We start from the raw sequence: 27,832 nt of genomic DNA on the forward strand, positions 1-27,832 counted from the left end.
GGCTAAAACAGAACAAGTTTCTCACAGCAGGAGGTTGTGTCATGATTGTTCCTGTCTATCTTTCTTTCTCACTCCTTTATGCTCTCCTTTGTCTTTTTTCCTTCTTTCTACCTTTTTGTCAATAACTCTTTCTTCCAGAACCTAAGTGTTTTTCTGTCATTGCCTGACTTCCCATTTCTCACTTACACAATCGTTTATGCTATATCTTTCTTTCAAGCTTGTCTCTCCCCCCCTTCAGATTCCCAAAAGTTGGAGAAACATATTGGATGGAATTTTTGAAAAGCACATAACATTGTTAGTCTTTGGCTGAATTTGTATGGTTAGGCATTTTTAGCTAGCATTTGTTAGCTATTTACCTATCTAGTTATATTAAACAGATTATTGGTAAGTTAAGTCAAGTCAGTTTTATAGCTAAAATTGTCTCCCTTGTACTACTTATCGAACAGATAATTTAATAGAAATTATATGGTTGAACATTAAAGATAACATTTAATAGCTATTTAACTAGCTACTGTAGCTATATTATCCAGCCTACTCATAATACAGGAATATGTTTGCATCTGTCTGTTTCATAGCTAACTTTTGTCACTTGTTTTGCTGAACCAACATTTTGTGGTCACATCTCATGTTCTCTTAGGCTTCTTTACCGTTAGACAGTTACAGAGAAAGTTATTAACAAATGCAATCAGTTAGGAATATCAAAGTATGTCCAAAAAAGTAATAATCTCTCTCTCTCTCTCTCTCTCTCTCTCTCTCTCTCTCTCTCTCTCTCTCTCTCTCTCTCTCTCTCTCTCTCTCTCTCTTTCTCTCTCTCTCTTTTTTTTTCTCTGTCTCTCCCAGAATGATGAGGTGTTGTCCACTATCTGGGAAATGGACACTGTCTCCCGTAAGGCCAGCAGTACGCTTTTGATGGAGGTGAAGCCAGAAGACAATAAAGCTGTGCTGCGCTGTGAGAGTGTTAATCAAGTGACTAGATCTCCTATGGCCATTACTCGCACCATCAACGTCCTCTGTGAGTCATTTTCGGTTCATATGACCTTTATTTCTTACTGACCTTTTGGTTCTCAGTGTCTAAAGAGCCAAAAAGTGCAGCATTAATCAGGTCTTGTCCAGATGGTATTATTTGTAAAACAAATAAACTGATTGGCATTATCAAGAAAATGTAATTCGGTTACAGACTATTCTTCATTTCATTTATCGCCAGCTTTATTATTAAAAACTCGTTTAACCACAGCACTGTTGAATTCACCAGTCAAAATAAGTCTATTCGTTTTCTTTAACAGCAGCTCTGACGTTCAGTTGTGCCGACGGTAAATCACGAGTTTACCGTTATGAATTCACTCGTTCTAATAGGTTTGAGCTCCTATCGTAACACAGGGACTTGTATGGTAGATGCTCCTCCTAAGCTAAGACCAATAATAAATAGATTTAATCATGATGATGTTTTTACATTAAAGCAGCTTATATGCATCTGAGCAACACCATGTTTTCTCAGTGGGTTGAGGCAACACACACATCATCTTCCAGCTTGATTAATACCATTTCCAGTTAAAGGGAAATTCTTAATTATTGCCCTGATAATGGAAATGAGCAATGCTTTTGCTATTTTCTTCTAGCCACTTCCCACTTACTGACACTGAACAAGATTTTACTGCACATCACACCTATTTGTGCACTAAAAGCACGGTAGAGCTTGTGGTAGCCTAGTGTCTAAGGTGTTGGTCTATCAATCAGAAGGATGTGATTTCAATTCCAGGTCCAAAAAGCAGTCACTGTTAAACCACTGAGCAAATCCCTTAACCCTCATTTGCTCAGCTGTATAAAAATTAGATAATGTAAGTCACTCTGGATAAGGACATCTACCAAATGCTGGAAATCAATATTCCTGGTCTTTCCCATTGTGGTGAATGACTAAAAATTTACCTCATATTAATTCCTCTTTGTTAAACCGGAAATGGCTAAACAATTACCTGTTCCTAGACAATGCAGGGTACTAAACTATGTAAAATATAGTATATAGCATAAACAGGAATGTACTTCAAATCTATTTTACTGTTTGCAGTTGTGTGATATCAATGAGACTTTTTGATGAGTATGAATATTTTTTAGAGCAAACGATCGGAAGGTTAAAGACATTTTTCACAGCCTTCTTTGCTCAGATATTACAAAGGTGCCAATATTAGTGGAGGGCACTGTAGCTATAGCTTACTTATTATTCTTTTACTTAGTACAGAGATCTGTATACAGCTAGGTGAACAATGCAAATTCTCCAACTTGCACCAGCGTATCACTTCCGTCTTGGACAGATGGTTAGTTGTGCACAATTCAATATCAAAGCAAGCTCACTCGATACTTCTATGATCCTTTTCCACTGAGGCAGTTTGAGTGCTGGTTCGGAGCCAGAGCCTAATTTAGAACCAGTTCTTTCTTTTTCGACAGCCAAAGCACCGGCTCTGAACCAGGAAAAGTGGTTCTTAAGTAGCACCAAAACGTTGCTGGTCTAGATTTAAGAACCGCTTGTGTCAGGAGCTGTGGGCGGGGCTACTGTTAGCACATTTGATGATGTATCTTAAGTATACTTATGTTTAATACACTTTTACTTTACTGCAATATGATACATTATCAGCACACATGATAGTATGTAGCTACATGCTAAGGCTAACATTTTTTCTGTGTTAATGATAAAATAATGTTATGTACTTTCTCGATTACAACCTTCATTTACACAAATTACATGGAGCTGCACGTACACGTTGGATTCACAGCGTTTGGATGCCAATGTACGTTCACAAAGCCATGAGCAAGAACAGTAAGGCAACATCCGCCATCGTTGATGTTTTTGCCGCTGCTGGCTTTCTAACCGATGGAAAGGCAAAGAAGGTTCACCATTGGAACCAACTTTGAACCAGCACCAGCAAAAGCTCTGAACCAGTACCTGGTTCTTTTTGGTGGAAAAGGGGTACTAGATTCCTAAAAAGCCACAGAGAGTGTTTAAAGCAATTCTTGAATTTAACTGTGCAGTTTGTGCTGTGATGCTTTTGGAAACTTGTCCCTGATATTTTATCATATTTCTCTCTCTATTTTTCCTTTCACGCAAACTTTGTTGGACTTCAACACTAAAGTTTGGAATCATTAAATATTTTGTTCATATTTTACATTCCCTGGCATCTTAATGAATCTGCTTGTGTTTCATCAAGTAATTGTCTCAAACCTGGGGTGAACATTAAATGCGAGTAATTGTTATTGTTTCTGCTGTGGCTTTTAAAATGCTTCATCAAATTTGTGAAAAGGAAAGAAAAAGGAAATCATGCCGACAGACGTTCGGGTTGCCTCCAGAGACTGTTTTAATGAGTGCACCTTTTAATTGTAGCAGTCTGATTTGTAAAAGCCTATGAAGTTGTAAGTGATGCATAGGGAGAAGAATCAATTAGCAGAGCAAAAGACTGTGGTTTACAACTAATTGAAGGCTTGTTATAAAGTTATCTCGTAGCTGATGCTGGAGTTCACAAACGTCCAAATACTAGTTAAATGTCATGACCTGTGATGTAACTTCCTGCGGAGATGGAGCGAGAGAGGGGAAAGTGTGAAGTGATGATAAAATGTTGCATGAAGTGAAGTGATTAAAATATCACACAATTTTTATCCACTTGGTGCGTAACATTTTTTTTTATTGATAATAAAATTTGGAGTAGTCTAAGCCTTTTGCCTAACATTCCATCTCATCATGGAGTGACAGACGATGCAAGTGTTGGTTTACGTCCTGAGAAAAAAATTACATCTCTTGGGCATGTCTTTATACACTGTAGTTAACCCATAAGAATGAAAATGAAAGAAAAAAAAATCAGGCTTTTATTACAAAATCTATATTTCATGTCTTGAATTTCTGCAATCATCTTTTTAGGTAGATCAGGAGTAATTATTATTAAATGCTGATTAATTTCATATGAATAAGCACAGCGCTTCACGTCTTTGTTTAGCTTGCTATTATGTTTTGTGTGACATGAACATAAGCGATACGGAAATCTCTCTCACTCACTCACTCTCATTTTCTACCGCTTATCCGATCTTCTCGGGTCACGGGGAGCCTGTGCCTACTGTATCTCAGGTGTCATCGGGCATCAAGGTGAGGATACACCCTGGACGGAGTGCCAACCCATCATAGGATATGGAAATCTTCATGTCCAATATGCAGTGAAATGGACATAAATAGATGCAGCGTGTAGTGTTGAGTTGAGCAGCCGCCTACTGTGTAGAGACAGCAGAGAACAAAGGTTAAATGATAGTTTAGCCAACAGAACACAACTGGGCTTGAACTCAAATCAATGATTATTTAAGTACTACAGGAATAGTGATCGGTGGTCATGTGCGTCATAAGCAATGATGAATCTCCGTGATAAATTCCGTGTCTTGTATTTACCTGAGGAAATAAGAGAGACGAGATGACGAGATGGACCATGCTTACGTATAAGCGATTGCTCGTTTTTCATAGTAAACAGATAATATTTGAGAAATTGCATGTTTAGACTTGGAATTTTTTATCACACGTTAAAAGAATTTTATGCATTTAGTTTGTACCTGAAGTTCAATGGAATTAATGGAATGCAGTTTTCTCCCTTTGCGCTTTTTCACTTTTTTTAAATATATGTTACAGCTTTACTAGCGGTTGAAATGCGTACATGCAGAAACAAGAGATTCTCTTGCTATCACATAGAGTATTTCATCTTCTTTTGTTCCTCTGTAATAAAAAAGAAAACAGGGTACTGATTAGGTCCGTTCTATGGAGCTGAAATTTGTACATGCAAATTCCAGGACCGCTAGAAAGCCATTGGAAGGCGTGTGCTCAGATTTAATCAGGATCTGTATACCGGTGAACCGATTCATAGCTTTCAATAAAAACACCAGACACACAGAAAGCACAAATGTAGACAAATGTAAACCTCTATGGAGTTTATGTGCATGTCTGTGTATTATATCTATGTTTTCATAACACATGTTGTGTTGATGTTGTGTACAAGCCTTTCTTTCATTTGTATAAAGCCAGAGATTTCCCAAGGCCTTTGCTTGGTCTGGGTCTAAAGTGTTTAAAAGAAGAGGAAGCAGTATGTCAGTGGTTAAGACACCGGAATATTGATCTGAAGATTGCGAGTTCACATCTTGTGCCACTGCAGACCCCTTGTACAAGGCCCTTAATCCTCAAATGTTCAGATTTATAAATGTAAGTCACTCTGGATAAAGGCGTCTGCCAAACGATGTAAATGTGACTTTCACCTCCTAACAAGCCTCGATATGAAGAGAAGAATCTCGCTGTGCTGTAATGTGTGCAGGAAAATGGCTGCATGTTCTAAAGGTAAGGTCACATGCCAGATGGATGGACAATGAACGAAGGATATAAACCATTCAACACGAGTATTAAACTATGTCGTTATATAGGAACTGTATAGAATTAATGAAGAAAACGTCCTTGTTTCAGTTCCACAGTCACAATAGCATTAGTAAGTCAGTTGCTCTTTAATTTATGAAAATGGGTAACTGCTCAATTAAGCACCATTACTGAAGAATCAGTGGCATTTTGTTCTACGGATATATTGAAAAAATGTTAAATTTAGATTCTCATTTAGTAAATTTTTTCTAAAGCTTCTTTTTGACAATGTCTTGTTGAAAGTGGCTATACAGATAAATTCAATTGAACTGAAAAGAATTTAATGTGTGTGTGGAGTTTGCATGCTCTCCCCGTGCCTTGGGGGTTTCCTCCGGGTACTCCGGTTTCCTCCCCCTCGTCCAAAGACATGCATGGTAAGTTGATTGGCATCTCTGGAAAATTGTTCGTAGTGTGTGAGTGTGTGAGTGAATGAGAGTGTGTGTGTGTGCCCTGTGATGGGTTGGCACTCCGTCCAGGGTGTATCCTGCCTTGATGCCCGATGACGCCTGAGATAGGCACAGGCTCACCGTGACCCGAAGTAGTTCGGATAAAGCGGTAGAAAATGAGTGAGTGAGTGAGAATTTAATGTGATGGTCTACTTGCTTTCTACATCCAGAACATAGCAGTGTCATTCTCAAGAGTTTGAGTTTCAAAATTTTTTTTTGACTGATATTTATTGCACATATTTATTACAATGACGTGTCGACAACAATATTGTGTCAGTTAATATATTAACAAAACCTAATAAATAAAAATAAATTGCCTCATTTTGATGACAAGATTTTAGTATTAGACAGTATTTCAAAAAAAGGGGTCTGTTCGATTTTAAAGAATGTTTATAGTTTGAATATAAAAATCTTATTTTTATGTTTAATGTATTTTTAGAAGTGGGGGGTCACAACAGCCTCCAGGTTGGGGCATCATTCCTGCCTCTGCCCTGTGTATATGAAGTTTACATGTTCTCCATGTGCTTCAGGGGTTTCCTCCGGGTTCTGCAGTCCAAAGATATGCAGTGTAGGATGATTGGCATCTCTAAATTGTCTGTAGTGTGTGAGTGTGTGTTAAGTAATCACTCCATCCAAGGTGTCCCCCAACTTGTGCCCCGAGGCTCCTCCTCCTAGACTCCAGGTTCCATGCGTAGTATAAATGATACAGAAAATGAAGTTTCTCCTCAAGCATGATGTCATTGCTTATTCTAGATATCCTAGATTATCTAGATTTATGAATTATGTCCCGTGAGCATGATCTGCTCATGTTGTATGGTCATATTATATTATATTATATTATATTATATTATATTATATTATATTATATTATATTATATTATATTATATTATATTGAATACCAGTGGTCAGGGATTGATACTTGGCGGGGTTCAGTTTTGAAAATATCTGATCATATTGGATGTATAATAACAAATGTTGTTAATACAACTCAATTATATAGAACTGATGCAATCTTGCAATTAAGAAAATTGAGTTGTTTTTTTTTTCCAATGTAAATCATTAAGCCATAATTATCATTGCATTACACTTGATCTTTTTCCTCCCAGAAGCAACACTGACTTGCATCTGTCTCCTTTTTTTCCATCCTCTGTTCTTAATTTCCCAGTTGAACCCACTAACGTGGAGCTAAGTGGCTCCTCTGAAGCTATAGAGGGTACAGAGGTGAACATGTGCTGCTCCACGTCCTCCAGTAATCCACCAGTTCATATCCGCTGGTGGCTGGGCTTCAAGGAGCTCAACACCACCGACATCGAAGTCACTGAGGTAGATGTCACAGGATTATTCTGAGAATCTGAATCACCCACCCATCTGTTTTTATTTCACTAGTTATGTGGAACGCAGCAAGCCTTAAACAGGATTTATTTTTTAGTTGATATAATTGAATATACATATATATAAAGTCTTACAGACATATATATGATAGATATGTGTTTTGTTGTTCTGCTCCTGTTCTGAAGGCCTTTGCAATTACTGGCATTATGCATATGTAAAATTGCTCACTTCACTATTCAGACCTCAGATATACTGTAACTACAGACTTAAGCGCTCCTTTCTGCAGCCGAGTAAAAGCATGATTCCGAATGCTTTATTCCACATGCTGTACACGATGAATTCATGACCTCGATGTAGTACACCAAATGGCTAAAGGATTATGGCTTCCTGGCCGTCTGACCCACATGCGCTTGCTCAACACTATATCTTTAGTTCTTCTTTCCTCTGTGAAGGCTTTCCACTAACATTTAAAGTGCTGCTGTGGGGATTTTTGTTCATTCACCTACAAGATCAGACACTGGTGTTGTAAGAGTGAAGAGATCCGAGGTTCAGTCAGTTTTCCAGTTCATCCCAATGTGTACAGTTGTTTGAGATCAGGGTTTTTTTGCGAAGCCTTCTTGAGCTCTTTCACTGTGACCTTGGCAAACCATGTCTTCATTGAGCATGCTTTGTGCTCAGGAGCTGGATCATGTTTGAGCCATTTGGCTCAAGTAAAGTGACGTGACATACGGCTAAGTATGGTGACCCATACTCAGAATTCATTCTCTGCATTTGACCCATCCAAAGTGCACACACACAGCAGTGAACACACACACACCGTGAACACACACCCGGAGCAGTGGGCAGCCATTTATGCTGCGGCGCCCGGGGAGCAGTTGGGTGGTTCGGTGCCTTGATCAAGGGCACCTCAGTCGTGGCCGGCCTGAGACTCGAACCCATAACCTTAGGATTACGAGTCAGACTCTCTAACCATTAGGCCATGACTTGCCCAAGTAAAGGGAACCATTAATTGTACAGCATACAAAGAAATTGTATACAATTTCGACGACGCATATAAGTGTGTGAGAGACAGGAGAGAATAAACCTTACTCCTCTTTAAGCTGTGTGCACATCTGTTGGTGCATGATGTATTTAAAAAAAAATGTACAGTATATAACTTAATCTTGTCCTTAGACTGAGCATAGAAAAAATAAATAAATAATGATTTTGTAATAATTAGGAGTAGGACTTGGGTAACTCAGGTTTTTAATGCAGTAGTAGAATATATTAATAACATAACAGACCCCTATCTGATATTGATTGTGAGGACTTACTCTATCCGTATGTAATCGATTCTGATTATTCATAACCCTCACCACGTAAATAATAGCATAATCTTTCGACTTGCTTTAAAAAAAAAGGCTTGTTGAATTTATTTCATCCGAATGTGAGCAACTGTTCCGTGCGATGAATCGAGGCACGTCAACACGATTCGTTTTTAGACATACAACATGATATGAGTGTAGATTTATTCAAGCTCTGAATAAATTCAAACAACGAGCTGAGAATTAAACCCATATGACGCTGCTGTTGTGTAAGAGACACAATACAGCTGCGCTATTCTACCATTCACTTATATTTTAACTGCCTAAAATGTAATACTATAGTTATTCTGATACTGGAGTCTGGAGACAGGTTTTTTTTTTTTTTTTAACGTGAAATCGTCTAATGTCTTTTTTTAAGTAAAAACAAGCATCACTTTCGAACATTCAGCCTTTCAGCATTTCAGTTTCATGACTAATGAAAGAGAAAACATTCAGAGTAATGATCATTTACAGGCTTTGTGCCTTCATGTAGCTCTGATTAATTTGGACATATTAAGAATCACTTAGTTCTTTTAAAGTAAGACTTTAAGCAGCTTCGAGCTCATGATGAGTTCAGTCTTGAAGTCTGGGGATGATGTGAAACACTGTCAAATAAAAACCTTCTGGGGTTTGTGTTCCGACACTCAATCGCTCGAGTGGTGTATTTGATTAAAACTCAAATTCTACTATTATACAGTTGTACAAAACAAATCCTGCATCTTGACCATAGCTCAGCTCGAATGACTCACCCTTTAGTGTGGACCCTTTCTGCTGCCAGCTTAATTTCCTTTGAGAAATGAGTTCTGTCTAATATTTTTTTTTTCTTCTTCTTATATTTTCCCAGTTCCTTTTTGGATAGAGTTTGAGTTTAATGAAACGTAAGTGAATAAAAGCCGGCACGGCTGCCTCGCGCCTCTCCGGACCTCTTGTTCGTTTTGATAAATTTTCCATTTGATTACATTTTTCATTTGCATGCACCCTCTGCTATTTTATTACACTTTGATATATATTACGTAAGAATTAGAATGACCTTTTTGCGGCGTGCTGTTTCAGTGCTTGTGTTTTTTTTTTTTTTGTCTCTACCTGCACTTTTTGTGACGTGTTTTCTCTTCACTTGACAGTAATTAAGCGTGCAGAGTGAGGTTGCAAAGGTTAGGCCGGGGCCACCTCTCCACATGCTCAAATCAGACTGCTTGCAAATGAGCTTGACATTAAAAGAAAAAAAAAAAAAGAGCTACTTGTTCTGGAGGAGAAAAAAAACAACACTCTCAGAGACCTTTTGGATCTTTTATCTATAAAATGTATTTTCCTTTATACCTCATAATTATTCTTTTCAAACCGTGCCTCCGTACAAAAAAACTCCATGTTGAAAAGCAAGTACAGGGACAAATGAGTCATATTTGAACTTCCGAAGCAAGAAATTATTGACTAGACATTAGATCAGTCACCTTTACCTATAATTTACTTTAATTACTGACCTATTGCAGTGTGGCTGCAGACATGAATAGACACGATGTTAAAAGACATCATTATTTTTATTAATAATAAAATTTGGAGTACTTCTAAGCCTTTTGCCTAACATTTCATCTCATCATGGAGTGACAGACGATGCAAGCTACAGTAGACAGATTTATTATTGTAATCACTGAGTGAGTTACAAGTCTAATTGGATCCAAGAATTACAAGTATTAATCTACTTTTTATTTAAGTAGCCCACAAAAAGAAAGAAAGAAAGAAAGAAAGAAAGAAAGAAAGAAAGAAAGAAAGAAAGAAAGAAAGAAAGAAAGAAAGAAAGAATTCATCCTGAATATTGTTCTAGGTCTAAATAAATCAATAATAATTTATTATGGACAGCAGTTTCTCATCCTATTCCTCAGTTTGCATGCTTAGAGAAGACATGCATATAGTTAGAACCAAAGACAGAGTTTTTTTTTTTTTTTTTAAATAACGTCGCCTTTATTCTGGAGTGCAAGTTAACTTTGGAAAGAACAAGACTTTAATGAGTAGGTCAGTGGCGTCACCGTAGCGAAGACGTGTGACCTACAGTATCATGTGCAGCAAATAATAAATTCGGTAAAAAAGATGAGCTACTGTATAGCCTAAGCTTTATATACTCTATCCTCTTATATGATAGCCTTTATTAAAGTGGTTGTATGTGTACACTTTATTTTAAACCTCTGCAATTTGTTGGTCTAGATGTTGTGTTAATGTGTTATGATTTAATTCAACAGTTCTAAACAAATCTGGACACAGCCATTACAGAATTTTATTTATTTTTTTCGGTCCAAAGACATGAACCCAGGGTTGTGCTAGAACATTCTGGTACAAACCAGATCACTCTTCCCAACACAAGTGAGCTTTACACACTTCTTCCTGTTCATTATAAACCATGTAAAAAGAATCCTGGGTAATAAATTTCACACTGTTCAAACTTGACCCGGGTTTACCTCTCAGTCCTGGCTATTCATAACCTGATGTTTCATATTATACTGTACATGCCCAAACTCGGGATTAAAGGCAGGGTCTCTGATGTTTGAAAGCCAATGTTGACATACAAAATCACCAAAACAAACACGCCAATGACCCAAATGGGTCCCACCCCTGTATTGATAGCTCCGCCCACACATACATACGTAACCCAGGCAACTAATGGAAAAAAAGTGTCTTTATCATAGCTGAAGGGAAGAACGATACGATTGCAGATAAACAAACAAAAGCAAAAATGACACACAAGCATACAGTAATCATGCAAAGGACAAAGGCATATATTAGTTCTGTGTAACAAAGTGAAACCAACGTTACTCACCTATCAAGAAGGAAAAAAGCTTCTCGGCGTCTTAAGTAAAGTCGGCCGCATATTTACAACTTCCCGCTCCTTCAGTTCTCTCCAGCGCTGGAAAGCTGATCCTATAATAACACGTCCTACTTCTTGCCTTATCGTAAGCCTTTCTTCTCTTTCTTTCTTTGTTTTTATCCTCCATGTCAATGTTAAAACCACTTTCTGCTAATGTCACACATGCACGCTGAATACTCTCTCCACCCATATTGAAAAGACCCGCCCCTTTCTGCTCATTGGCTACACGTTTGTTTTGATTTTTGTTTAGTTTGTCGTCCCGACTCAGTTTTCTAAAGCATTTCTGCCTTTAATCTTTTTATTTGCATATTCATATGGTCAACAACCATGATTGGATAAATGCAGCGTATGAACGCTTTAAGTAAAAGCTTGTGATTATCATCAGAGAGGAAAAAATATAGCCATATAATGATGCAATTTATGATCGAACATCCGTTGCTAAGCCTCTAGCAGTAGCATTCTAACGTTGCATCGTTTTATGATACATATTTTTCTCCATTATGCAGTTTTACCAACAGAAAAGATTAGAATGTCAGTAACCCAGAGTTAAGCGTAGTGTAAAAAACCCTTAAGGTGCAAAACAGCCCCTATGGTGACAACTGCCATTCATTTGAAAAATTTCCATATTATTTGTAGGAAATACATTTACAAGAAAATCATTGACAAGCCAGTCTTATGCGAAGTGGATTATTTTTTCCTATTACAGCAAGTCCTAATGTGAATAATTCCTCTTATACAACAACAGTTTGTCAATGATTAGTTTCTAATAGTTAAAAATAAACAAGGTTTAAATTTACATTTGTTAATTTTTCCAGTACATTGGTTTATTGTTGTAGAACATCAACAAATCAAGTGCAATCAACAGCAAACAGCATCTCTGTTTTTCTCTCTCAAGAAATAAAACTGCAAGAAAACAAAGTTTAAGTGTTAAGGCTTTCAGCTGTTGAATGGAGTTCAAGCCCCAGCACTTCCAAGCTGCCACGGCTGCCACTGGTGCTTAAGCAAGGCTCTTAACTCTCCAGGGATGCTGCATCATGGCTGACCCAGCGCTCTGACCCTAACTTCCAAAGCTGGGTTAGGTAAAAAAGAATCTCTGTGCTGTAATGTATATGTGACAAAAATATTGGCGGCCTCCTCTTCTATTCCCTCATCCAGAGCGATGTACAAATGTCTCTATCTTGAATACATAAACACTGGCTCACTAGGTCACACTTTTGGGATACTATCAGCCTAAAAACACTTTTGGCAGGAATTAGAGGATTATATATATATATATATATATATATATATATATATATATATATATATATATATATATATATATATAATACTAGTTTTGAGCTAGTAAACTCTCAGGTCTCTTCTGTATTTTGAAGGGAGAGAATGGTGGGATGAGAACGTTGTCTAACCTGACTCACACCGTGTCCAGGGAGGAAAACGGACTGCTGCTCACCTGTGAGGCGTTTAATAAAGGCACACGATTCTCCAGGATCAAAACAACAAGCCTCATTGTGTACTGTGAGTGCATCAAGCATGCTTTACTACACTGAGGAGAGTACAATAAACCAAATCTAAGAATATTGAAACGTGCTTGTAAATGTGCTTTGCTGTTTAATGTAAAAATAGGCTTAATGTTTTTATTTGTTTTATTGCTTAAAAATGTTTAAGTTCGATTGGAAGATAACGCTAAGCATTCATTTCCATGAAGAAGAAAAAATAGCTGCTAATAGAATAAGTACTTACAGTAAGCTTAACAATAGGTGTCTAGAAATAATAAAGTGTCTAGAATAAGAACTTATGCTTAACAATAGGTAGCTTAATAATGTTATATTTGGTTTATTGTAATCTTATTAGACATACTAAGTACATTTGGCTAGATTCAGGATAGCACTTGCTAAAATGTTAAGCAGTAATGTTTTGCAGTTTGTGCTTCTTTTTAGACACTAATCTCTCTCTCTCTCTCTCTCTCTCTCTCTCTCTCTCTCTCTCTCTCTCTCTCTCTCTCTCTCTCTCACACACACACACACACACACACACACACACACACACACACACACACACACACACACACACACACACACACACACGCACACACAGATCCTCCTCAGAAGGTTTGGTTAGACGCTCCACCAGAAGGAACTCTACTGCGTTCAGGGGCGATCGTCCGGCTGGTGTGTTTTTCCAGTGGAGGAAACCCTACAGGCCGCTTGACATGGTTGAAGGTCTGTGTATACAAATACCAAAGACCTCTTGTGTCAAGATTTCCTACCATTTTACTCCTTTTCAGAACATTTCAGAATTATATCTGTGTCTGATTCGTTACTTACCAAATGTGATGCCAGGTGGAAGCATACTGTATCAGAAGCACCAGAATATCAGAAGTCCATGTTGACAAAACTGGCAGGATTTTAGTTTTAATGCATTTATTGAACACAGAAGTATGCATCGCTACATCCCAGTAATGCAAATGTTTGTGCTTGCTATCAAATTTGATTAAAAATTCAGGTTCAAAATCAAATGAAAGGGCATTTTGAGTTGTCAAGAAAGAATATAGTTAATGAAATTAGCCAACATTTCAAGATACTGTCTCATTTCAAGATGGCTCTGCATAGGCTCATTAAGATGGTGGCCTATTGTGCTATTTCAAGATGTGCCTAATAATAGAATCCTTTATTTTTGTCACATGTACACTACAGCACAGTGAAATTCGTTCTTTGGATATCCCAGCTTTATGATGGAGGGATCATGGCGGGTTTAAGGGTCTTGCTCAAGGGCCCAACATTGGCAGGTTGTCAATGCTGGGACTTGAATCCCAATCCACCAATCAACAATCTAGAGCATTAACCACTTGAGCTACCACTGCCCAATGGTGGTGATTGTACCTCCTTTCAAACTAGTGCACCATCGCTCATTTCAACATGTTGTCTCATAGCTTCATTTCTAGATGGTGACTAATTGCAAATGAATGTGTGTGTTATTAGAATGGTAAAGTTGTGCAGGTGCCATCAAAACTCATCCAGTCTGAGCGTGGTGTGTCACGGGAGTTCCTTCTCACTCTCCAACCCAGCGATAATTTAGCCACGTATCGTTGCGATGCCACCAACGAGGCCAAGAAAGTACGATCAGCCGAGACAAAACTTCAGGTCCAATGTGAGTTGATCCTAACTTATTTATCATTATTCTTTAATGTCCCTTTAAATATCCAGGCTTAGTGTTTTGGAGTTTATTTATGACAGACGTTTGCAACCTTAACCACAGCTGACGTAAATGAGTTGTGTGAGAACTGTTATGACATATGATTAAACAAACGACTCTTTCACTGCACCATATGATTCTCAGTATAAAACGACTCTGCTTCTGGTTGTGGATTGAAGACGCAGCCAACCTCCAGAGATCACAAGCCTGGATAGATTCCTTTAACCTCCTCTAACTTTTATCAAACCAGTTCCCTGTCTTATCAACCTGTCTATTCCTTGATTTCCCAAAAGATCTGTAGCGCTGTGATCATCATTATCAGCAACAGTGTCACTGTGATCACTCACTCTAGCAGATCCAATCCTATGGGAACGAGTACAATTTTAGAGCTGTTTCTTTCTGCACTCAGTAGCAGCATGTGCTCATGTGTTCTGGTGTTGTGTTTTGAAGTTCCTGCAGTAAGTTTGAAGATCACAGTGAAACAGAAGGAGTTGCATGCTGGAGAGACAATAATAATGGACTGTCTGGCTGGAAGCAGTAACCCTAAAGTTAACATCAGCTGGAGTCTGGGCACCACCAGGTAACACACAGTTCACACAGCACAGTTTATATGTGGGAATCTTTTTATTTTGCAATTACTTAACATCATACAATTGAAATAATTTTGTTTTATCATTAATCAAAGCATAATGAATCTTCGCCTGTGCAGCAGTTTGCTAAAAAAAGGAATATACCCTACATGAAATATTGTTTTCAGCAGGATCTGGCCACTCTTGGGAAATGTCTTGGGCTGATCAGGATAGCATGCCTACAGTGCTAATACATGGAAGCATGTTGTCGCACCAACTCCAGTTGAGATAAAAAGTCACAACAGTGAGATCAATCAACTTACAATTGCAGGATAAAAATCATCTCATAACTGTGAGATAAATATTTGTAATTGCAAGATATATTTTCATATGTGGCCGAAATAAGCTTTTTAGAACCTATGTATTTTTTTTCATTCATTATTGTCTCTTATTGCACTAGTCAATTGCACTTCAGCTGTTTTCAATAAGACATCACATGAGCTCCAGTGATAATGTATGTATCTGTGGTCATGATGAGGACTCAGGAATCATGTGGAAAAAGATTCTCTGTTCATATAAGACCAACATTGAACATCACTGCTCATTACCCTGATCATCTAATCCCCATAGTGTAGCATGGTGATGGTAGCATCATGTTCAGTTTTACTCTTACCTACACAAATGTTTTTTTTTTCTTCACTTCTCTCTTTCCTCCTCTACCTCTTCACTCAATCATTTCACTCCCCCTAAAGCCTTTTAGGAAAGGAGAATGCTGCTAAGACGTCGGTGTACGGCGGTATGTCAGTCAGCAGTTCTCTGGTGCTCCCGCTGTCTTCTCATTTCCATGGCAGCAGGATCACCTGTCAGGCCTTCAGTGCTGCACTCTCAGAGCGGGTCAACACCTTCTACACGCTCAACATCCTGTGTGAGTGAAATATATATATATATATATATATATATATATATATATATATATATATATATATATATATATATATATATTTATAAAGAAATAGAGCATGCTCTGAATCTAAAAATATCATTACCACACACATTCTCAGGTCAAGCTACAGCTTACGGTTAACTGTTAATCTCTCTCTCTCTCTCTCTCTCTCTCTCTCTCTCTCTCTCTCTATATATATATATATATATATATATATATATATATATATATATATATATATATATATATATTTATATAAAGTACATATTGTAACAAGGCCGAGCAGTGAATCACACACAGTAGCTATATCAGTGAATGTAGTAGGTAGTTGAGGCAATGGTGGCTGAAGCAGTTAAGGCTCTGGGTTGTTGATCGCGTTTCAGCCCCAGCGCTGCCAAGCTGCCACTGTTGGGTTCCTGAGCAAGGCCCTTATCAGTCTCTGCTCCAGGGGCACTGTATCATGGCTGACCCTGTGCTCTGACCACAACCTCCAAAAGTTGTGATATATATAAAGAAAGAATTTCACTGTGCTGTAATGTATATGGGACAGAATAAATTCAAGGTGCCGAATCCTATTATTATTAGTGATTATATAGAAGATATATAGATACTGTATAATCAGTAGGCATATAGTTGTGCTTCTGGAGAGTGCACTGCTAATATGTTAACAAAGTGTGAGTTTCTAGGACCTGAGGAATACAGGATTTAGTGTTCATCAGATGTTAGGGGTGTATGTGTATATGTATGTGCGTGATGGTTTACCCCTGACAAAGCATTTGGCCAGGACAATTTTGCATGTTTATGGATAGGCGGTGTTTACTAGGTATTGTAATATGCTTGTAATAGTAAAAATTGTTTGTGTGTTGGGAGATTATACATTTTTTAAGCTCGACAGACTCGCTTCACTTTTATACTGTTTTGCCTGATGTTTTCAGCCACCTCTTCAAAGTGTGTATTGAATTAAAATCACAAAGGACTGCGTTTGTTAACATGACAAAATATTTTGGTCCTCTTATGGCCCTCTGCTTCTCCTGAGTCACTTTCATTCACCTAATCGAGGTTGCAGTGTGAATTTCATGCTTAACATTAATTACTGTGTTTGTCTGAAATTGTATTCTCTAGATGATTTTTTTTTTCTAGCTGCAAGTGTCTGTGCATGTGTATAAATTGTAGACGTCTTCATCCGTTCTGCAGTAAAGGCTGTGAAAGTCAAGGCTCCCAAATATTAAAACTGCTCACCAGCACACACAAATAACTGTAAAAGTGAACTTTATGGAATCCATTAGATGGCAAAATCTTTCATGGCTGAGTGAGTAAAGAAATCCATTACACATTAAACTGAAGTGGAGCTTTCATAAATAAAGCACTATTGCATGTCAAAAGGTATGCAGATGGAGGATAGAGAGAGAGAGAGAGAGAGAGAGAGAGAGAGAGAGAGAGAGAGAGAGAGAGAGAGAGAGAGAGAGAGAGGAGAGACTATAGAGTTTATAGGCTAATAAATATTAAAGCATTCTCTTGACGATGATGCCATGATAACACAAGAACAGCCACATCTATTTAAAGCAAAGTTCGGGGAATGCGCACCTTCATTTGAGCTAGCTGTAACTGTAACAACAATCATGTATCAGACAGAAAGGTGTCACTTAAATTACAGCAGAGACTACTGTCAGAGCTGAAACACACTTTGTGTATCAAAATAGTACTGGAGGTTGAACAGACATGACTATTAATACATTAACTAGTCACTGCAGTGGGGATGATTAGAAAGTGGGCAGATGGTAAAGAAAACAGCTTTTGTTGTTCGATAGACGATGTGATTTTCAATTTAATACTTTTAAAATGCAACACTAAAAAATCCCTCGCATTGTGGAGGAGTGAATTCAGTTACACCTGGAAAATTGCTAAAAGTCATACATGTATATACACGTGTATTTAATGCATATATCGTAAAACATTTATTTTTTTAAATGTTACTTTAAGGTCAGTGCTGTAAAAAAGCATTGCATCAGTTGCATGCAGTGACAGTGTGCATTTACAGCTCTGTAATGAGAGAGTGTTTAGGAGAGAGAGAGAGAGAGGGAGAGAGAGAGATGAAAGGCCTGACACTTCTGAAGTTCACAGATCAACGTGTGTTATATTTATATTTACATGGATTTCTCAGGCAGATGCTTTTATCCAAAGGGACTTAGAAGCGGTGCAGGAAATAATCCAGCTGTTACATGAGTCATGAGTGATCAATTGTGAAATCTTAGTGTTGTCAAGCTTTTATCACAAACTAGCACAGGAATGGAACAACTGCCACACACACACATGTGTGGATCAAATTAACCATTGAGAGTGTGTGCGAGTAAATAATGAGCTACTGAAGAAGTGAGCATGTTTGACTGAAGGAATGAATTTAACTGTGATAGCGAATAAGAGTGGGTCAATGAATAAGTGAGTGGACTGGAGAATTAGCTAGTGAATGAGTGAGCAAGTGTGTGTGAATAAGTAAACAAGCGAGTGACGAGATAGGGGGAAGTCGTGGCCTAATGGTTAGAGAATTTGATTCCTAACCCTAAGGTTGTGGGTTCGAGTCTCGGGCCAGCAATACCACGATTGAGGTGCCATTGAGCAAGGCTCCCAACTGCTCCCCGGGCACCACAGGATAAATGGCTGCCCACTGCTCCGGGTGTGTGTTCACGGTGTGTGTGTGTTCACTGCTGTGTGTGCACTTTGGATGGGTTAAATGCGGAGAATGAATTCTGAGTATGTCACGTTACGTCACTTTCACTTTCAGATAGTCAGTCATGACCCATGTCCGTGAAGCCAATAATCAACCGTTAACATTAACAAGCCTTGAACTTCAGCTTGAATACACTTTATGTAACTTTAAAATTAATTGATTACTTTTTAAATCGGTCCATTAATGATTCATCCAGGAACCAAACAAATGAACTAGTTTCTGTAAGGAAAACTAAATACTGCTTGAATAAATTAAGCTGTAAATAATGTGTTTGTGGTGCAGAAAGAAAATAGTGGGATCCGGTATTCACACTGAGAACTGAGCTATGAGTCTAATTATTAACACACACTAACCATGCTGTAATTTAATCTGTGCTAAATGATGTAGATTTATTTATGTCATCCTGGAAAAAAAAAAAAAAAAAAAAATATATATATATTTATAACGTAGGTGTATTTAATTAGCACCTAAACATCATTTAACACCTGCTCCGTTGTTTGTTACTTGGCAAACATCACTGATCATGTTCTGATGCTGATGATGTTTTAATAATAATAATAATAATAATAATAATAATAATAATAATAATAATAATAATAATAATAATAATAATAATAATAATAAACAGTGACAGGAAATTTTGAATCATTTTATAATGAGATAAATAGCGAGAGTATTTGTGTGTATCAGTCTCTCCCGAGTTTGCAGAAGACCAGCTAAGACTGGTGGAGGTGATCGAAGACGACATCGCCACGCTTCCTGTTAAGGTCTCAGCCAATCCAGACGATATCTCCTGTGAGTGGATCTTCCATGGCGAGAAGGTGCTAAGAGGTAATAAGCATTTTAACATCGCAGTACAATCTGCCTCGCAATTGTTCTGTCACCACGTGCTCTATGTGCACTGAATGAAACACAGACAGCTTCTGTGCCAGATGTGCTCCTGCCTGGAGTGTTAATACGTGCAGGTTAAATGAAGACGGCTGCCACTCGGAATGAGACACGGCATGTAGTTTTAACACAGACTGTTTTTCATCACATTGTGCTCGCCTAAGTGTAGGTGTGTTCCAGGTTGTGTTAATGATACACTGGAAATCTATGCCCTCTTGATTATTTTTGTGCATCTGGTGGAAGAATGGCAGAATTCTAAAGTTGCCAATTAATTAGGATCACATCATTTAAAACTGAGATCACATCATTTAAAACTTGTTGGCAGAATTCTTGGCAGAGGAAACAGAAATTTATCTAAATATCCTGTTCACACATTTCGCTCAAGTGCCAGCCACATGCCCAGTGCAAACACTCACTTAATTGTTTTCCTTTTACACATAATTCTAATGCAATTAGTACGCTCCTCACCCGTTACTCCAAAATCTGCTGCAAAAAGAGCAACAACAACAACAAAAAAAAAAACACTGGCTTTTATTAGTGAAGAATGAAGGAACCTCTGGCAACTAAAACTATTCATTTTCATACCAGATAAAACTAAATAAGCCAAGAAATCTAATAGACTCCAATTCAGAACTTTACAGTGTATGTACCAGAGCTGCACTTCTTCTAAAGAAGCTTAACTACAGCTTAGATAAAAATAAGAATGTGCATGACCTTTTCAGATGCTTAAAGAAATCGTTTGTACTTGTTCAAACAGATTCAAATTATAGTTAAGTGCAAAAGTTAGAACTTCCCATTGTGTCTAAAAGGAAAGGGGTAAAAATGTGCATATTTTAAATCTAAGATGATTTTACACACACGCACACACACGCACACGTATAATTTTTTTTTAAGATTTAAAATATGCACACATACACACACACACACACACACACACACACACACACACACACACCTTTACTAATATACACACACCACACTCATAACGTACACAAAGTATATGTAGAGGTGATGTTTTTGAATATGAATGTGATTGTGAGTGAGTGTGATGAGTGTAAATGAATCTATTAAGAGTAAGGGAGTGTGTGTGTATGTGTTTATATACACACACACACACACACACACACACACACACACACACACACACACACACACACACACACACACACACACACACACACACATACACACACACACATCTCCCTAGATGCTGGGATACTAAAGCCTAAAGCTGGGATACTAAAGGGATACCACTTTATTGCTATTATCATGTACAGATTTGTCATTGTAAACAATTTTATACCACATAAAATTGCAACTCCTCGTTAAATTTGCGTAGAATGCTTAGTTTCAGGTTGTAGCATCATATAACCTCATGTGTGTGTAAACAGATCGGGATCCTCGGTACCATTTCCCCGATGGCGTGGGTCTGGAGATTTGGAACGTAACCAGGCGTGACGCGGGTGTGTACACAGTAGAGTGCTCAAACGCAAGAGGAAAGAACAGAACCAACATCAAACTGGACGTCCAGTGTAAGAACCTTCCACAGAACCACCACACACTTTAAACACTATCTGTGACAGCCTGGGAAAACCTTTACAATGAGAAATGTTGAAAGTTTCTACCCTTTATTGTTCTGAATTCTACAGATTGAAACATTACACTGTTGCATGCGTCTCAATCACAAGTAATACTTGTTTGAAAAAAGTTTGATTAAAAAGGCAGAAAACTTTCATATAAATTTTGATTCCAACTGTTAGCATTGTAGTATTTGATATTTGAAAAAAACCCCACAGAATTTATTAGGCTCATGCCTAATATTATAACCAGTTTATTACATAAGTATTAGTAGTATTTAGAACACTCACTGGTAGCCACACACCAGTAACAAATTAAACGACTTCGGGGGCTTGGAAATAAGCAGTCCTTGGAAATCAAAATTTGTTAACTTGTTGAATTTAGTTTCATGTTTATTGTTTGTTGAAATGTTTCGGAATTGTTAACGACCATTCCATAATGACTTCATAACTGGCTCCTTAGCCAACATGAGCTTTGTGGGAAGAAGACCAAAACATGGGATTTTTTTAAATGAATACATTTGGATTATTAAAGTTGAGGTCCAAAAATTCTATAGAAAGAAAACTGCCATTTTGACTGTTTGTCTCCATGCTTGCTGGTTTAAACAAACAGCCACATGTATGCATTTCCAAAGCTTGAAACCCAAAATCTAGAAAAGAAAAGGAGTTTCCTACTGCTGTCTGTCATCACGTTGGCATTATGCAAATGGAAGACGGTGTTATAAAAGACGTTGCGTCATTGTCATTGATGAAACAAGATTAGTGTCTCTGTAATATTAGAGCGAAACACAATGCAGGAGAGGAAACATGAAAGGCCCATTACTTCTGAAGCTCACGTATCAGCATCAGCATGTCTTATGTCTACATTTATATTTATTCACTTGGCAGAAGCCTTTATCCAAAGGGACTCAGATGTGCAGCAGAATTCAATCTAAGCATAGAGCTGTTAAATGAGTTCTCTGAGACCCTGTCAGTCAGAACAGTGTATGAAAATGAGAAAATGATGAAAGTCTTGATGGTTTATAACCAATGAGTTGTTTTTTTTCCTTCTCCCTTCCTCTCTACAGTACATCCTCTCTAATTTTCTATACACACACACACACAAAAGTAGCCAAACGTAGGCAGAGTTTTAGTTTAAGGATCACGGACATGACAGTGAAAACAACAACGGCCTTTACTCGGTCAGTTGTTAAATAATGTTAAAAAAACTTATACTGAGCTTCAGAGTCTGTATACACCATTACTGTGTAATTAAAACTATAGTAGCTACATAGTAGGACTTTAGGGTCATTTATATGCAAGTTGGTCATTGGTTATATAGTGGTATGTAGTTGTATATTGGTTTTAAAAAAAAAGAAATAAATAGTTCTCTGTTGTAATAGATGATCATACAGGATTGTCTCATAAACAGTTATTATGCAAAAACATTACATTTCAATTTATAGCATGTTTGAGTGAAGATTATTGCAGCTTGGTTATTGGCATGTTCTTGTATAAATGTTTACACATTGGTCTACAGGCAACAAGTAATATAGACAACAGTCTGTCTGTTGGTCACATTTTATTTGAGAGATCTGAATTTTAGCAGGAGAATATTGAAGCATGTAAACAGTTAATAATTGAGAATAAAATAAAATTAATTTTTCATAGAATCATAGAGAAAAAGTGTCAAGACATCTGCTGTAATCCTGTAATGCTGTAATTTGTGGCTATATCACTAGCCACAAATGATTAAGTATTAAACATGCAGATGCAATGCACCTCAGAAACAAAAGTAATTTCTTTACGTTTACTACCTGTGCCATAGGCAAGTATTAATTCAATCTGAACAACCTGCATGCAAAATGAGCTTGTTCCTGTATTTGTACCACAGTGTCAAATAAATCATGACGAACTGAAGTTAAACAGTTGATTTTGCACAAGGTGTAATTACAACATGTCAAAGTAAAGACAGGAGACAATGAGCAAATAGTATACATGTTTACCCCTGACTGTCACTTCTGAACACACAACATGCATGAAATCTTTATACATTAGAATTGTAAGTGAAGTCTGCAGTTTATTCTCTAATGTTTACTCTTTAAAATTCATCCAGCATGAACAGGTCAAAGATGTTACCTTGCTAATAAACAAGAACAGAATGTAATGAAATACTGTAAACACTATATATATCAAGAAAGAGTGCTCACGTAAGCACGTTTCCTCATCGTATTTCACAGACACACATTTATCCTCTTTATACACTTGTGCATTGTCTGATACATAGGCTCGTAAATTGTCCAAATAACTGAATATATTGTCTGGAAAATTACTTGCACAGCCATTTAAAAAAAAAAACTCTCATGATTAGTACATCTGCTGGTTGGAACAAGAGATGAAAAATCACACCAGGTTATGAGCACAATAATGGATAAGATACCTGATGCTACAGTATATAGTGTTACGTTAGCTAGTGCTAGTTTATTCAAACTCATTGAAGTTATTAGCCATTTTTTCCTTATTCATTTAACTTAAATCAGGATTATATCACGATTTCTCAAATACTTTGCAATAGTGTAAAATAAAACAATTTAAACAAACCCAAAATTTACCCCAACCCCATTTGCTCACTATTTTGTTTGACTAATGTATTTTTTTTTTTCATACGGTGTGTTGTGTGACTTGTTATCAATACCTACGTAAAAGACCTTGATCTGAATAAAATATTCTTGACTTAATGTGTCAAATGGACAACATTCTATTAGGGTCTTTTGGGTTCTGCATATGCAACCGTAATTATTACTTGCATGGATAGAAAATTTATTCTGATGGTTTAAGCAAAGGAAGAAACAGAGAGAGAGAGAGAGAGAGAGAGAGAGAGAGAGAGAGAGAGAGAGAGAGAGAGAGAGAGAGAGAGAGAGAGAGAATGCTACTGACCTGCAATTACCTCCTTAATGATTTAATAACTGCTTTGTACCAAAACTAGGCCTACATGTTCTAGAAAATCCTCCGTCACTAATGGATCCCTGCGTCCTGCTACAATAGTGCCTGACAGAGCTACACATTCATTATGTAAGGAACGTTTTAATAGCTTTTACAGATGGCCCTGTTTTCCACATTGAACTTCCTATTTTCTCTGTCTGAGACAATGGGAAGTGTCTCGAGTGTGTCAACAGGCAAAAGCACAAGTACTAATGGGCTGCTTTTCTCAAGGCTATGAACCCAATGGGAGCCAAGGAGAGAGTGTGAGAGAGAGAGAGAAAGAGAAGAAAGAAAATATGAGACTTCTATCTACAGCTCCCTTTTTAATCCTAAAATAGCATTGTTCAATTGCGTCGATGATCATTTTTAGCATTGATGACGCTATCATCGTACAATAGCGTCGATGATCATACTGTATGCTTTTCACAAAGAAAGAACATTTGACAAAAGAATGCAAAAACAAAAAAATCAAGTGCAATATAAATGAATTGTGAAACGAGGAAAAAAAAAACGTGCACTACATGTGAAAAATGTTTCACACTACTATTGTTGTTTTGTGAGATTTGTTGAAGGAGGAGCATCAGGTATTCAGTACTGAAGCTTCACAATAACAGGGAAGGATGTTTATGGCTGCTACAATGTCAGAAGTAACAGGAATAAAATTACAACTAATCTTGTATATTCTACATAAAATTGAAATAGAAATGTTTAAAAAAGAATACAACACGGTTATGCAAACAACTTGGGGGATGTCACAGTAACTCTGCTTCATGTGAAAAAGCCACAAAAGGCTATGTTTCACTGTAACATTAAAATGAACTGAAATACGCAACCAACTTTTTTTTTTTTTTTTTTTAAATAATATAGATTCCCCGAGCGTCAAGATGAAGACGGATCCTGTGCAGGTGAATGTCGGAGGCACTGCAGATCTGTTCTGCATCGCTGACGCCAACCCTGTGACTGATGGCATGTTTTCCTGGAAGTGGATGGTGCGAGATTACCACGTACTTTATATGTCACAGTAGTTCCTCCCAACAGTTTTCCCTTTTTATATTTTGTTTAAACTAAAAAAAAGACTTGTTTGAAGTGCCCTCTTTTATTATTCTTTAATACTCACATTCTTCATAAGACAGTGTAGGTGTTTGTCAGACCATGACAGTATGCTGAAAATGAAATAGAATCTGAAATCAATGATTGCTTTTCCTTTTTTCCACCCTTCCTTCATCTCCTTGAATAATTTCCTCTTTCTTTGTCTCTCTCCATCACTCTCGTTTCCTCTCTCGATCTCCTCCTCCTCTGTCTCTTTGCGTTCTCCGGCTCTCTTTGTAACGCTGGCAACTCTTTAACAGAAGGACGTGCTATATTTCACTGCCGTAAGTGTGCTCTAAGTGTCTCGCCCTTCTGCGCTCCGCCTTCTCCGTCCCAAATGGAGAAAAATAGCTTTCATTAAAGCGGCTTTGCCACAGGCTACATTTGTCACTGTTAGCTCAGGCTGTACCATTTTAGTGCTTTTTTTTTTGCATTTCCTGTCCAAAGTTCACAACCATTGTGCTTTCTGATATCATAAGAGACTATTTTTAATCATGCAGATGTGCTTGTGAGGGAAAGATATGACCGTTGCATAGAATTTGCAAGTCCTCACTTTTAGGACGTTGAAATACTGTAGGTGGGAAAGTTGATAAGCAGAAAGGCAGATGTCCATGCAGGAGACAGGAAATCTACTTTCTAAATCCATAAATGTTGATGAAGCAAATTCTATATTTCTGATGTGATATGAAATTCTATGCTTGCTTTGTGGACAATTATCACTATCAATTTCTTTGAAATGAAAAGGTGTGTGTTTGGCTTTATTTTGTCCTTTTAATGCTACAGAAAGTGACAAAAAAAATCATGTTTCTCTCAGGATCACTGTGTCAAATGAGAATTTATTAGATGATAGCATACAGTTAGTGTTGGCAGTATGGTTCTGTTCTGGGCAGGAATCCACACACCCGTCTGTGCGCATGCATGGACCGAGCGGGGAGAGCAGCAACTAGAAAATAGAATAGACCCTCGTATAACAGAACCATTAATCATGCATAGAGTTTTTTTTTTTCTTCTAGCAGATAAATGAATAATTAAATAATTAAATAATTAGAGAGAGGGAGAGAGAGAGAGAGAAATATGCGGAGATTTATGATATAAACTGGTACAATGAACACAGGTTCCGGCATGGTGGAGTCGGGGTTGGAAGAGGGAGTTTAAGTCGCAGCAGCAGCAGCGACGCGCTAGAAAGCGGCTCGATGAATGGGAATTTAAATGGTCGGGTAATAGGATGCCGTAACCAAATTGGTGCATGTTATGTACAGCTGATTACCAGCTGATGCACGCCTGCCAGAACTAACGCGATGCTTGATTTCTGTTTCATAGTGAATTCTGTTGCGACAAGCACTTTTGGAGCAACGGGTTATGGGTTACACATCAAATATCAAATAATAACGTCAGGACAGACGCGCATTAGAGGACAGTCAGGACTTGTTTTTCAGGAAGAATTTCCCAGACACTGTTGTAAACATCGTGTTCTCCATCCCTCTATCATTTAGCAGTAACACACTTCTAGCATGACAGTACTCATGATATTGTTGCAAAACAGACTTAGGTGATTTACCTCGAAATCAGGTTTTGTATTAACATTGTATATTACAATTATTGAACTACTTTATAAAGATTTTTGGTCTGCTAGTACGCACATTTATTTGGTGCTTAAAACATGTATTAACATAGATGTGTTTGTGTAAGCTCAGTGTAACCGCTGTTCTGTGTGTTTCGATTATTTGCCGTCTAGGGTGAAGGTGAGCGTGAGGAATTGGGAGAGAAGAGTCAAGACGAATCAACTGGACTTTTGACCATCTATGAGGTGACCCGAGCTCATGCAGGTCCTTACCAGTGTACTGCAAACAACCGTATAGCGCCCCCTGCCAGCGTGGTGGGTCAGCTTGTTGTACACTGTGAGTTCGTGAGTTCTGCAGTTTCATTAACACTTAATTCTATCTCTTCAACATGATGAATTCATCTCTACAGATCAGGAAAATGAATCAACAGAGCTAAGAATAAGAACTACGATGCAATAAGAAAGCTTAGTGTTTAGTTTCTTTGAATGTTTCACAAACAGATTAAACAGTGAAACAGTTTTATAATTAAAAATCAAGGTATAGATATATAAAACACAGGCAAGGCTCATTCCATGATAACTGTGATGTGTTAGCCTAGTGGGTATGGTGTTGGACCTGGAAGGTTGTGAGTTTGAATCCCAAGTCCAGCAAGCTGCCACTGCTGGGCCCCTGAGCAAGGCCCTTAACCCTCAACCCTGAACAGTTGTATAAAATGAGATGGAAATGTAAGTTGCTCTGAAAGGTCAAGCATAAATGGAAAGACAGGCAAACAATTAAAAACAGAATAAGATAAGTGTGAAAGCACAATCTGATAGTTACTGTACATTGCAACTGGCTGAATGTTTAGATAGATTCAGGTGTAAATGTGAACATGTGTGCATGGTTAAAAGTCTGCGTGATTGCCAATGATGAACGAGTAAACGGCTGT

The 27,832-nt window shown here is 37.6% G+C and overlaps 1 protein-coding gene across 5 annotated transcripts in view; it reads left to right on the forward strand.

Moving 5' to 3' along the window:
• Positions 1–27,832, forward strand: part of nphs1 (NPHS1 adhesion molecule, nephrin) — a 116,986-nt gene that overhangs the window by 65,475 nt on the left and 23,679 nt on the right. For 4 of the 5 annotated variants that reach the window (XM_047820995.1, XM_047820998.1, XM_047820997.1 and 1 more), the window contains exons 9-19: positions 841–1,012; positions 7,032–7,189; positions 12,772–12,913; positions 13,493–13,617; positions 14,377–14,545; positions 15,041–15,170; positions 15,912–16,084; positions 19,518–19,658; positions 21,107–21,247; positions 25,121–25,242; positions 27,078–27,240. In XM_047820995.1, the coding sequence (XP_047676951.1) occupies positions 841–1,012; positions 7,032–7,189; positions 12,772–12,913; positions 13,493–13,617; positions 14,377–14,545; positions 15,041–15,170; positions 15,912–16,084; positions 19,518–19,658; positions 21,107–21,247; positions 25,121–25,242; positions 27,078–27,240 (1,636 nt within the window). The remainder of the gene's footprint in view (positions 1–840; positions 1,013–7,031; positions 7,190–12,771; positions 12,914–13,492; positions 13,618–14,376; positions 14,546–15,040; positions 15,171–15,911; positions 16,085–19,517; positions 19,659–21,106; positions 21,248–25,120; positions 25,243–27,077; positions 27,241–27,832) is intronic. The other variant, XM_027145749.2, reaches the window with a different exon arrangement.

This window comes from Tachysurus fulvidraco, chromosome 11 (assembly GCF_022655615.1).
Source record: "Tachysurus fulvidraco isolate hzauxx_2018 chromosome 11, HZAU_PFXX_2.0, whole genome shotgun sequence".
In the NCBI taxonomy this organism is placed as follows: domain Eukaryota; kingdom Metazoa; phylum Chordata; class Actinopteri; order Siluriformes; family Bagridae; genus Tachysurus; species Tachysurus fulvidraco.